General features: G+C 41.9%; 1 protein-coding gene across 1 annotated transcript in view; it reads right to left on the reverse strand.

Moving 5' to 3' along the window:
• Positions 1-14175, reverse strand: part of AOAH (acyloxyacyl hydrolase) — a 76375-nt gene that overhangs the window by 31752 nt on the left and 30448 nt on the right. Inside the window, exons 7-12 of the mRNA XM_057367735.1 lie at positions 8959-9029; positions 7554-7614; positions 6980-7050; positions 6480-6528; positions 6092-6140; positions 4882-4976 (exon numbers count right to left, since the gene is read on the reverse strand). Of these exons, the coding sequence (XP_057223718.1) occupies positions 4882-4976; positions 6092-6140; positions 6480-6528; positions 6980-7050; positions 7554-7614; positions 8959-9029 (396 nt within the window). The remainder of the gene's footprint in view (positions 1-4881; positions 4977-6091; positions 6141-6479; positions 6529-6979; positions 7051-7553; positions 7615-8958; positions 9030-14175) is intronic.

Raw genomic sequence — 14175 nt, forward strand, 5'->3', positions numbered from 1 at the left:
TAAATACCATTCTCTAGACTATTCTGGCTGAGAAACCTGCTTCAGCCCACGTGCCAGATTTTAGCAGAGAATCAGTAGAAAACTATTCCAGCCTAGCTTCAAATGCCATATTTTAGCCTCGTATGCTTTAGTTGGGTCTCATTTCAGTAAATGTCCTCCCCTCCTAGATGTGTCCTACCTTGAAGGAGGGGGCAGCCAAAGCCATGGCTGATGCTAAATCCATACATGATGAGCTGTGCTTAAATGGAAGAAGTTTCAGGGTTGGTATGGCAAGAGATTTTCAAAATCAGAATACAAAAGGGCACTGGAAACAGAACACTCATAAAAGCCTTTAGAAATGACAGTCCTGGAAATCCTGAAACCATTGAGGTATACCTTAATTTGAAGSAAAATTGAGTGTTTGTTTTTATAATGACTTTAATGCTGTTCAAATCCTGGTGAGAGTATTAAGTACCACAGACAATTTTCTTATTCTGTAAGTACACAAATAAGCAAACGTTACAGCTCTTGAKAAAAGGACAGCCTATCTTTTTAAAGAGCACAAATTGCATTTCTGCTCTGTAAAGCTGCAAGGGACAGAGGTTTGAAATTAGCAAAACTATTATTTCCTTATTTCCCACAAAATGCAACATCTTAGTCATTCATCACAATACTAGCTGGGAGAAGCCTGCCTGCATTTCACTGGATTTAGAGGAATGGTAGAGAATGTTTTTAGAAAGAATTTCACACATCCAACTCCTGTTTTCTTCTAGTGGTGCAAAAAGAAGACACCAGTGGGATAAGCGYTCAGGACATCCTGAATCCACATTTAAAGAAATGATGGATTCTGCAAACAGGAAATAAATAGTATGAAACAGTTACTTTAATGATACCTGACAAACCCTTGAGTTTGTGGGCAATTGGGTGTTTAGTGGACTATGATAAACGTAGAATTTATTTTCCTCTTGATTCAGCATGAAATAGAGATCCAACAGTTTTAAAATGCAGCTTTCTAGAAAGGCTATTATTTCCATCACATTTATAAATATAGTGCTTTTACCTCAAAATAAAAGTGTCTCTAAAATGAGATATAAAAGTTGCTTCTATTCCAGACATATAACTGTAATTAGTAGCTATTTGGAAGTCAATTGTAAGCAGATGGACAGAGCAGCAGGAGTACAATATCCATCGCTAGACATTCCAGTGTTTTCAACATTAGCTTTCTGCAAAAAACATCTACCTCAAAAAAACCCCAGTATTCCTTCTGCTTTGTYAAACCTTATAAAGTGCATGTCTACTGCACGATGCTTCATTTTTCGAGTCTTAAATTTTCAAGTTAAAGGGATGAACATTCAGCTCCATTCTTGCTCAACCTTTTAGAAGAAAAGTCTGGCAAAYCCAAAAACTACTGATGATCAGAAAGCCAAAATAAAGTTGACTTGACCCCTTCTTACAGATGGATAATTCTCTTTGTGTGAGGTACCTGTGACTTCTCCTACACAGGAAAGAGTGGTGTTTTGGTTTTTTTTTTTTGTTTTTGTTTTTGTTTTTTTTTCTGTTGTTGTTGTTGTTGTTTTATTTCTTTGATTGTTTATTTCCACTGGASAAATAACATGTGAGCTGCAGTTTTCCAGGATGTTTCCACCTCATAATGGGTATTTTATTTGTTACACACCAAGTAATGTCTCCATATGGCCTTTGTGGGAAGAATTTACTCTGAGAGGGATGGCAACTGAACATGTGAATGGCTCCTGGGTAAAAGCTTTGGAAATAGCACTGGAAAACATGAGTGTTCCCTCTGATATAGAACATGCCTAGAGGATTTGATATGGGAAAAGTGAATAATGCAACTTGATGCATCCCATATGACATGAGATGTGTAACAGAAGCATGTCCCCCTTAACTGGATTACACTGGGGTTATATGGACCTTACAGGTCAAAACTAAGAGGGCAGTAAGTTCCTAATTAGACAGGAAATCCAAAATCCAACATATAACATCTTCCCAACAATTCTCAAGTCAACAGCATGGACATATGAATTCCAAAGCTGTTCATCCCAAATACCCATCTTGCCACCCCTTTGTTGAATATCCAGCTACCCAAAAAACATCCTGAGAGAATTTCTCATTCACATTCTCTTTCTTCCSTTGCCCCCCATAACCTCTCCTTTGCATGGTAAACTACATGCAGCAAAATCAGGGAAAAACATCATTCTGCAAAGCCTCTTAACGAAATAGTCAGCATCTCTCCTGAAATATTATTTCCGGCACTTAATTAGCTTTAAAATCGGAATTAACAGCTGCCACTGACACRGTGCTGATTAGCAGATGGGTTCACAGCATTGTTGTAAGTGTAAGTTTTACTTTACATTTGTATATGTAAACACTTGTATGTGTAAACACGTAAAAGGATAAATAGAAATAAGAAATATGTGAAATATAGAAAGCAGATAACACAGATATATAAAAATATAGAAAACAATTAAAGTAATAAAATAATACACTGCATAGATTTGGCACACAATTTTATCCTGTACGCGTGATAAAAAATCTGGACAGGGTAGGGGCGAGGAAGTGCTATTTGGAATTCCATGTAGAGGTCTGAGATTCTATTGAAATGGAAATTAAAGCTTTGAACTTACTCTGGTATTGACTGTGGGTAAAACCATTTGACAAACTAATATTTTTATGGGTCTCATCAAAGATATTTTGACAGAATCAAAGCAAAATGTCTTGAGTTAGACAGCACAAGGGAACAGCAGGTAGACAAAGWTGATGCCTTATCCTTTCCAAGGCCTAACTTCAAATTCTTGCTGTGGTCCCAGATTAAAGACCTTTTCTGTAAGATTAGGATACGGACTCTCTGTGCTCTCTCTGGTCACAAAGCCATCCCTAGATGTGCTTGAGGGAAGCCTTGAATTGAAAAATCGTTGAAGCCAATTAATTTGTTAGTGAARCCTAGAGATGAGGGATATTTGCCAGTGGCATTTAATGCAACACAAGAGACAACAATATTTCACCTTCACAACCCCAAGGCTGCTGTTGACATTCTCCACAGAGAATGCAAGACACAGAGAACAAGGAAGAGGAAGAGGCAGTGATAAAGTCTGAATTAGTTCAGAAATGATTTTGCTAACACTTTTGTGCTCAGGTGGAAACTTTCACACTCATGGTGAGCTCCAAATTAAGTAACTTTATACTTTTGCTGGAGCTTAATCACAGATAATAGTTTTTACATAACTGAGCTCTCTAYATGTCTGCATTAATATTTAACTGATGTATTTTTGCCAGGTTGGTAGGAAAGTTTGTGAACAGTCCCGTAAAAAAACACATCCTTTCCTATCTCAAACTTTACATATATTTTTTGGGCCTTACACAGAGAGCACCAGTTCCCTCCCCATGCAAGCTGCTCTACACTCWCCAGACAGTAATAAAGGACCTCCAAAATTCACTTTTGTAATCTGCACTCCAGCTCCCGACCTTGAAGCTTGTGCCTTGGCATGCTATTACCAGGCCTTGACCCATCCAGCTGGTGGACCAGCAAACTTCAAGCAAGAGAAATTCTTTCTAAATCTTAATTACAGTGATAATAAAATGCTGACATAGTCTAAAACTGGTCCTGTCTACACGCCTTTGCTTCCAGTGTTACTGCCTCAATCATCATCACCATCAGTACTATGATCATTTTTATTAGACCAGATAATCTCAATTATCATTAGTGCTAATTTATTATGTTCCTCATCAGCTCTGTCATCAGTGTCATTTGTCTAATTGTTGCTCATAAGCATTTAACAAAGAAAAACATCAGCTAATCTGCAACATTTAAATCAGCTCTGGGAGGAAAAGTGAAAAAAACCCCATGAAACTCTCAGACCTCCCACAGCACTGCAACTACTGACATTCTGGAAAAAGAATTGTTCTCCAGAAAACGTCTGTAACTTTATTCTACAGACACCAGTGGAGGAGTAGCAGGTTTTCAGCAGGAAATGTGGGCAATCATGATCAAACTGCCCAACCCTTACGTGGAGAAGGACAAGGTACAGTCCTCCCTAGCTAGGGAGTGACAACATTTCGGTATAGGAAACAACAGTGAAGGTCAGGAGCATACCTGTGCATTTATCCCCACCCCATAATTGCAGTTGGCTGGTGTGATTTTCTCCTCTCAATTATTTCATTACATGCCATGAGGCCAGKTTCAGTATAGTTCACAGTCAGGCACATTTTGTTGCTTGAAAACAGGAAATGCTGGGATATCACCCAAAGATAGCCATCAGTGTGGCTGTGATTTTTTACGGTCACAGAAACTCTTCCCTTAAGGACAATCTATTATAAATACTTGGATGACCCTCAAACACCTGCGGCTGCATTTGTTCAACAAACCTCAAAACCTGAACACTGGAGTTATGAGACCTATTTCACATATGCCACAGGATGAGGGAAAACAATCCAGGGCACGTCATTTCCAAGGCAGATTCCTAAAGCAGAATTTCCCTGACTGTCAGCAGGGTCACTTGTGCAACACTCTCACAGCAAGGAGCCATCCCGAGCAGCCTGCTAATGGCAGGTCTGATCCCACAGACAGCACGGGTCTCCTTGAGCCACAGGCACGTGTGTGGAAAGCCAGATGTCCTGGTTTGTGTCTCTGGCACAGCACYGGGACACTGCAGCCAAACCCTTCCCTGACCCAATTGCACAGATGCTGGAGCAATGGCAGCAGCACAGGGCTGCACTTTTTTATCTTCAGAAGAGCAGATGTGGGAGAGGATGGCTACATGTGAGACCGTAACTACAAAATCCAGGGCAATGAAGCATTTTGCACTTGTTTCCCCTTGGCAACCTGCAGCACAGCAGGGAAAGCAAATGGCAATCAGTGGTTTTGGCAACCCGAACGTGATTCCTCACCGCTGACATCTGCGTGACGGTCATCCACTCGGGAGGGATGTGGAAGTGAGCGCCGGCCGAGTCCCCCAAGAGCACGACCCCTTTCGAGCCYGCACCTGATGGATGCATTTTGTTAGTGACATGGGCAAAAAGAGCAAACTGAAACCGAGCTTGGAGAGCGTTTAAAGAAGAGCAGCAGTGGCAGCTGATGGAGTCACAGGGTGACTGACTACACCACTCTTCACGTGGCTTCARTGTTCAGACACTGCAATAGGATTTTCACTTCATCTGCAGCAGAAATTGACAAGCGTTTGCCAACAACCCTAGAGAAACGACTGGGGACTGGGCATGGAAAACAGGGGGAGGTCTTGCTAATCGGAAAAGAATCCTGGCTGTATTCAAATAATGTGTTATTTCAGCAGAGGTTCTGCTGTGCAGACAGTGTTTATTTTTACTATCCATAGATTATGCATTAAAAAGTACTTAAACATTTAGGGAAATCGGATTACTCAGAAAATTGCTCAAAGCTCCTTAGAACTGGGTGGTGGATGTGCTACTCATATGAGTATTTCTGCTGGAACAATCTGTCTGGGTTATAATTAATGTYGCTTAACATTTGTAGATTGCCTTTCATCTAAAAATGTTGAGAAGCCTCGCCAGGCAATGGTTCATCCCCAGGATACTGATTTCAGTGTAGGGTGAGGTGAGTGACAACGGCAGCCACAGCTGGTTTGTGAGGCTTTTATTTGTGAGATGTGGGCATATGGGCACCCACCCACATCGTGGTCAGAGAGATCAGCTGATGCCATCACTTCCCCCTTTTAAACCCTTTTCTGGAAAAAAATATATCTATTTATGGCAAGAAGTAAAACTGGACAAATGCATATGTTAAACTGTTTCTGTAAATCCCAAGGCCATCACTCTGGGTTCGTCTGCAGGCATCAGAGAAGATGCAGAGGTGACACYTCTGTTTGCTGCTGTCCCTGATCTCTGTGTTCAACTTCATTACTGACCTGACTTTTAACAGGAAATTACCAGCAGCCTGTGTATTTCAAGTTTCATCTTTGCCCATCCTCAAGATTAAAAATAAYCCAAATAATTTTGCCTTTCTCATGATGTTGTAAAGCCTGCTGTCTTTCCCCTGCCTTGTGAATGACTATGCAAATATTGAAATATTTATAAAATCARCACATAAGACATGTGATTTCTTGTATTGACTCTAAAGATTTACCTTTGCAGAATTTCTTCTCGTAGGGAATTCCATCTTTCGGATCCACACCCTGTTGGAGAAGAGAAGGGCAGATGATAGCATCTATCTAGCATCTGAAGAATGTCAGTGAAAAGCAGAGGCTGAGAATTTAGGTCTTCTTGAATGTTTTCCTGCAGGAGGCACTGCATCATAATAATGTTTTCCATTACATTATTTTAATAAGTATATGTACATTTAAATTAATCATATAAGCTATAATTTAAACAATCATAAAGCATCAGTAAACAAACTRTTAATATCAGTTAATACTACCAGAATAAATAAGAAAGAAACATTTGTAGGCTAAATCACAGACTAAAGAGGACAAAAGAGAAGCAGCAATCAGGAATGTGCAACTTCATTTACTTACCCATATGCCATTGCAGTTAGAATCACCTTTTGCATCCCAATCATCAGGACTAAAACAAGGACATAAAAGGATAAACAATGTCAGAAAAAAAATCAGGAAATCAGATCCCTAGTCCCATTTTTCATTAAGAATAAAAAGGAATTAGAAATTCCTTTCTGCATGGAATGGTGGGGTTTTCCCCCCTTTGAATCTAGGAGAGGCAAAATGCAATATTAAAGTTAATACAGRAAGTTGCTGAATGAAACTTATCCTTTTAGTCAGTGGCATGGTTTCCCTCCCCACCTCTGCAGATGCTTCAGGGAAAGGGAAGAAATGTGTGCACCCCCCCTGCAACTGAGCCCAATCCCTCGTCTTGATCATCCCCTCTTGTCTCCTTCACAGTGAAATCAAGCTACAAGCAGTGATGTGCTGGCTAACAGTATAGTCAAAATAAAAACTGGAACTCATTCCTCACAAAGCCACAATTATTAGGAAGCCTTTAAAATAACAAAAATCTTTACCGCCTGCCAGGGTACAYGGTGGTGTTTTTGTCATCGCAGTCTCTGCCTCGCCAGTGATAGCCCCTCAATGTCTAAAGGCCAGSAGAAACACACAGATAGGAAAGTCATTATTACTCTTGCACTTTTAATTTAAAATATCTAAAATGAGAATCTTACTCAAGGTGTAGGAATAAAACCCAGTAAACAGGTTGTATTCCAGAGTCCCTTTGCTAAGCTTTAATAACTGACACCTAGCATGCTTTGGCTCAGAAGTAAGACAAGTTGGCAATTTAATTTGTTTTTTAGTTTGACTTTACTTCACCTCTTATTAATTCAGTAAACAAACCACTCAACAGCAGAGCAATTTGATTCTGCAGGGAGCACAGCTTTATGTGTGCATCTCCCCAGGTGGCAGACATGAATGATTGCATTTCATCCAGGAAAAAAATCAACATTCTATGACAAAACCCCCTCCATTCACTTTATTCTACACTATTTTCACATGAATGGATAAGGCTTTGCAGAAAGTAGAAGGAATCCCAGARACATCTTCATTATCAAGGAATTACTGTACCAAAGGAAAGGCTTTGCTTACTGGGAAAGTACTAAATTTATCTCCATCAAAATCTTCAAAAGGCAGTTTATTTCTCAGAACACTGTAAAAAACAAAAACCATAATGTTAACATATGGAAGGGAACCTATTCAGAAAGTAAAAAACACAGTGAAGTGTACAGAATAGATAATATCTGGCATGGCATTCACAGCTCCATATTCAGTTGTGTCTCTGCACTTGTACTTCAGCAAAGTGAGTGATCCTGTCCCAAAGTGCAAATTCTGTACTCAGTATCTGCTGACTGAGCTCTGGAGGTGAGGCTGATGGACTCCTGCATGGCTGCAATGTCAAACCTGCAGTCCCTAAAACAAACTAGGACATCAAATCTGTGGACTAAGTTATTTTTTTATCTTTTTTTTTCTATAACGTTTTTGTGGCTACAGAAAGAGAAAGCAAAAAACCAAAGATGGTGAAAGAATGCATGAGGGAGATATCAGAAGAATTTAATTGAACACATCCAATCCAATATATTACATACAATTTCAGTCCCACTTCCGCTCTCATTCCACTGAACTCACAGGGCTCAAACTCAGCTTTATGTGTCCCAACTGACATTTCAAAAGACACTTGCAAGACCTCTCATGTCAATCAATCTGCTCCCAATAAACTCCTGATATTTGAAGTTTCAATTAAATGAGCAGAAATAGGTGAGCAAGTTAGTCTTGGCAGYTGAATTAGTCCAATGCACAGCTGATAATACTGATTTTATTCTCAGACATGCTTGAGTATTCCTCCAAGTCATTGGAGTACATTGACAAATATGCTTTAGGAGTAATAGCCCAGCTCATGTCCGTTCATGAAAATATGCTTTAGGAGTAATAGCCCAGCTCATGGCCGTTCTCAGAAACTGACTCAAAGTCAGCACTGTCATGAGTTGTTTTTCCTAGCTGCCATCCACCTGACTTTCTTAAACACCTTGTGATTGTTCTATGCTTCAAAACTGACATTAAATTCATGTTCCACAGAGTTGGTCCACACGGGTCCTCACAGCACATATAGGTGCTGGTGGCCTTCCTGTGCTGAGCCACGGGCACCACAACTGGGTGACCAAATGAAATGAAGAAGTTCCTTGGGCTCAGAAAATCTCAGGAGAAAGGTGGCTCCCTCTTGGAATGTCACATCTGTGACTGTGTCACATATTTGATCTCTGGGACATGCTAAAATTAAGCAAATGTTTTAAGCATTGAAAAGAATGGAGGGATCCCTGTGATGACTCTTACTTACCTGAACTCTGTGCAAGCTCCGTCTGTATTATCTAGACAGTGGTTTTGTACAGGAAACCAGCATAAGTAAAGTATGGGAAGCTTTGCTAGCTAAGGATGACTTTTGAAAGAAGCAAATSTACCAAAATCTATTTCTGGTTAAGGACTGAAAATTTATACATACTATGTAATCTTCTCACACAGGTTAGCCAGAAGAGGAAAGGCACAGACACTTGAGAACCCCATGAAGCTTTTCTGGAGAGGAAGAAAAATAAAAGAAGATTGGTGCATTAGTTCACAGAGGTGGTGTAGCTTGGGATATTTAATGTCAGTAAATTACAAAGCTAAACCATGTACTTTCTGCCTAGAAACATCCAAAACCTCCAGTGATGCCAGTAAAGATGCCACATGCCAGAGGATTTAGACAACAGTCAAGGATTAAGACTGAGCATTTCACAAAACAACTATTCTTGCTTTCAAAGACCTGTAAAGCTCAAAAATGAAGGAAAAAGTTCCTGTGAAAACCGCCTTCTCATTTGTAACCATTTAAAAAAAAATCTTTGTAAAAATAACTGTTCTCATGTTTGATAAACATGGTGGCATCTGACAGTGCAGAACTAGTGAAAGCCACGTGCTGTGAGCCACGAGTCTGGCTTCCACACACCCAAGGAGGAGGGGATAAGTCAAATGGCAGTGTCAGCTACAAGAGGAGGAGAAATGGGACGATCCAGACTGTGCATAGAATATCCTTGTTTCTTTTAAATGAGCTTTTTACCTGAAAAYCTAGATTTTATTTTGGCCAAACCTGGAAGCTGTAAAAGACAGCTGCTGCTATAAAAACTCTTTCAACATTAGTAGCCCATAGCCAAGGGCCAACCCAGTTGATGTTCCAGGCAGCCAGGAAGCTTCAGAAGCTGAAAGAGACCTTCCTAGAGAATTGTGTTGCACTGGCAGTGAATCCCACAAATACACTGCTCATGTGGCCTGGTCTTGAAACACTGAGGGTGCTCGAGTGGTCTCTAAATGCAGAGGGCTAATTGGTGCACAGCCTAATTAGCTGTGTTCACTGAGRCTACATTTAGCATGCAAACATAGAGCAGACGAGCAGATGGGCATAGTCATAATTTTATGCAAGGAAGAGTAATTGTTTATATAGACATAGCACCTAAGAGTTGTCCTTGGACCAACTGCCTTGTGCGGTGTACTTAATACACACAGAAAAAAGGACTAAGAGAGTCCTCAAGCTAATGATATCAGAGCCCACCCCCAACGTGAAACAGAAGGTAAAGGCTGCACACACCTCTGGAGAGGACAATGGAAGGTTATTATACAGCATGTAGGTCCACAAACCCAGTGGATAAAGAAGAGATTCAAAAAGAAGATTTCAAAAGAAGAACTTCAAGGCAGCACAGCAAGGCAGTGAGGCCAAGGAGCACAGGGCATTGCCTTGCAGCTCCAGGGAAGGTGTTTGCTTGRACAGGTAACAAATGGAGATGGAGGTAAGGGTCTCAGGCTGCCCAAAGCAGGAGGTCTGGCACAACAATATGCCACAGTCAGCATATCAGTGTGGAGAGGAGGGGTGGGGCAGTAAAGAGGGCATAGAACCTCAAGTAAAAAGGTGTAGCCAACATTTGCACTGGTGGCTGAAGTGACCAAACAGCAAGGTGGAGATAAAAAAAACGATGKTACTTTCTTCAGGTACCACTGAAATGGAGGAGGAGAGATCCTCAATAGAGGTGGAGCTGTAACAGAGCACTTTCTGAAGGATGCAAAAGTGAAACCAAGAAAAGAAAAAAAGGAAGGTCATGGATACAAGAAACCTGAAAAAAGGCCACCAATTAACTTTCTTTGGCTCTGCCCAACACACTCAAATAACAAAGCTTTAGCCACCACTGGCTTGGAGGTGGTGGAGGTACTGGTGGAGTGAAAGGAGAAACCAGMACACAACCACAGAAGAAGTGGAGAGAAAAAGCCAAAAGCAGCCAGGCAGTGGGGCCTTTCCTTGAGGTAAAAGGCCAACCTGGTCCCACTGCTGCATTTCCAGTTCCCCTCTGCTCTTCCCCATCCCTCTGCAGCTCTGTATCCAAGCTACTGGCTGCCCTGGGGCAATGTCCTGCAGCATGGCTGGGATACAGGCTTCCTTTTTGCTCTGCATGTATGGTCAGAGAGAGTGAGAGGTGCACAAACAGGATGCCAGCTTTTCTCAGAGAGCTTTGCAAACCTATGTAGACCTTTCTGYAAAGAGGAAAGAAATCACTTCCCCCACCTCCTTCAAGTAGGACTAATCCTGCCAACAGAGGCACCAGAGGCTCTTTAAGCCTTCCATCAGGCTAAGATTTGCARCGTCTTCATCTGAGCTGTCAGCTTTTCACTTCAGTCTAAGTCACATTACGCAAAGCCTTTGAAGTAAAGGCACCTGGAGCCAAAACCGCACCAGAGAGACAAACTACAGGGCTTGCAAAAAATAAATACATAAATAAAACCTCCTTTYATTCTGCTCACAGCCTGAGCTAGAAGTTTACCCTTTGCTGTAAGCAGAACAAAAYCTTTCCTTCCTTTTTCTCAGCTAGTTGTTTGAAAATTCTTGCTGACTGGGTGTCTGCTAGTTTCAAAGTAACATTATTCTGCAGGGCCCAAGACTGCCTAAGTTTTGTGGGAATGATTGACCTTGCAGTGGTGTGGGTGCTGCCGAGGACCATCTGCAGCAGCATTCCAAAGCCTCTGTGCATCCCCACAGCAGGTGGGACAGTGAGATCTGGAGATTCAGTTCTGCTTGGGGTTGTGCAGGAAAGCAGCTCATCTGCTCTTTGAGGGTGCCTTGGGCTATTTTCAAAAGGCAAGGAATGCAGGTATAAAAAAAGAGGGAATCTTTGTGTGAGCAGGCACTGTGGGGTCCTTCCCAGCAGAGACAAGCTATGGCTGCAGCAGCAGCTGTTGAGAGAAGATGGACTGCTTRYCCCTGTGTAACACGAGWGGCTGGGCAGGAGATCAGCTCATGYCCTTCTCTCCCTGTCAATTCCCTCTGGCCTCCCTCCATGGATTCCCACTTGTCCCACGGCCAGGCTGTGACTTGCAGGGACCTCACAGTCTGGCCAGGATTGTGCCTGCTCTCATTAAATGTTACAGCCAGAGCTCTAATCACCATTCTTTAATTGTTATTGCTCAAAGATGCCCCTTAGTATCGACTCCACCCACAAGAAAAGTTAATGCTAGAGGGGCTCACAGTGATTGATAACACTTATATCCTATTCATTGCCTGATAACATTCCCTAATGAAATTTCTGTAATTATTTTAATTGGTTTTACTAAAAGGAATAACAATGAGCCCCTAACGCTTGTTGGTGTTTGGTTTAAACCAGTGGCTTAGAGATGGCTCACTCCTTTTAGTAAACAGAGACATTTATTAAGATTTTTTTGAGTTGTAGCCACTTTCACTGAATCTCTACATCTGGCAAGCACCTTTTCTTTTTCCCAAGCTCACAATGAAATGTGAAATGTGAAATCCTGAGATTCAGATGGATCTCCCACTCTCACATCTATTTTTTTATGCACAGTCACACACAGCTGCCAAGCCAAGTTAACTTGCAAGAACTTCTTCAGAAGGCTTTCCCCAAACATGCAATGCAGCAAAAGCAACCAAAATAGCAGACATGGTAAGGATGGACAGATCTAATTTGATGTTTTGGTCTAGCATGAGGTAGAAGATAAAAAAAGCCAGCTGAATGTTTTTCTCTCTCCACAGGTGTGGATGCAGTGATGTCCCATCACAGAAGGAGTGTTTCTGGGTCTTCACCCACACACACAGACAGGGGATCCTCTCCCCAAGCAGTGAGAGCTCTCACTGAGATGTGTCTGCCTGCGCAGGTAACAGAGGATGATTTGGCAGCCTTGAGCCTGGGCAGGTGATTTCCTTAGTATTCCATCACACGCTGCTGCTCTGGGATACRCAGCTCACGCAAGCATGATTCACACTGTGCTCCCTCCTAGAGATTCTCATTTGTGTTTCTTACTGCATTTTTTTTTCTGGATCTGAAAATAACTTCAATCTCAGTGAATGGGAAAYTGCAAGCTGAACTAATGCCTCCAGAAATGTTGTTATTTTCAATTTTCCAGGTTTAAAATAAATTTCAGCCCAGGCTATTAAAGGGAGCACACCCGCAATAACTGTAGGAGAGGCCCAAGCAAGCACATGATACTTGTTTTAATTTGAGCTGACCTTGTATTGTGCAGGAGTTTGGAAATACATTGAAAGCCAACCRTGACCTTTCTGCTTCCAGTCTGCTTGTCCTTCCCACTGGTAAACAGGCAGCTRGGATCAGGAAGGGGCCAAGGGCCACTGGAGACTGGCAGAGGTGTTGGAACATTGAGAAGCTTTGAGAATATGGCAGAAGAGAGGCAAAATAGGAGAGCCTATTGCACTCAAAGATTGATGCCAACCATGCCACCCTACCCAGGAGAGCATGAAAGGATGTGGCATGCACAGCCCAGCAGAGTGGGATGTGGCTGGGCATGTGAGGGTCTCAGCCCCATAGATGTGCAAGGAAGCCAAGGAATCCTGGGCCCCACAGGGTAGTCCCCTCCCCTCTGGTTCCTCTCCAGCGCCGCATCTCCGGCTCACAGAGAGGACCTGCTTGAGTCAGAGTGTCTCCATACAGGTGTTAACATGGGGACTTGCTCCAGGGAAAGAGGAATAACAATTTCATGTAATTTGARTGGAAATTTTAGGCCATCAGTAAGYYAGGGTTGAATAGGAAGGAAAATGAATGCGAGGTCCTGCTGGTTGCTGTTCTGTGGGAGCTGAGGCCCCTCTCTGCAGCATTTTGTTGATTTCCCTGGCTTGGCAATTTGGCAATTGCCCAAAGGCTAATTAGGCACCTCAATTTTCACTTTTGTAAGTAGCATCGCAGTAAGGATTCAGGAAAAAGCAATATCAATAATTTCTTCACAAACAGTTAAAGCATTTCCTCTGCACTGAGTGCCTGAAGACAACTGGAAGAAAACTCCAGGGCTGAACTGAATCACCTTAGTGAACCTAGCAGAAGAAAAGTTGGCCCTCCCTTCTCTGCTTCACTTTAGAGATCCTCTACATATCTGAAAACTGTTGGAGGTGGRAAGATTTCAAATCCCAGTTTTCACATTTTAGAGGCAAAGGCAGCATCTCCCAAACAGGAAAAATACACAGAATTTGCATTCAGGCCATCGCTTGAGTTTCAGACAACCTCAAAGTGCAGTTGCTGTGTTCTGAGGCAGTGGGTCAGTTCATGAGGCACTCACTTACATACAGCTACAGGATAGCTGCATTTTCCATGATTTTTTTAAATTCTCTCCCCATACTTCCATATTTTTTGTCTATTTCTCCCTCTCCTTCTTCCAATGTCACCTTATAGAGCAGATCCTGTAT

This window comes from Malurus melanocephalus, unplaced genomic scaffold (genome assembly GCF_030028575.1).
Source record: "Malurus melanocephalus ecotype Western Australia unplaced genomic scaffold, MMel_1.1 scaffold_83, whole genome shotgun sequence".
NCBI lineage: Eukaryota > Metazoa > Chordata > Aves > Passeriformes > Maluridae > Malurus > Malurus melanocephalus.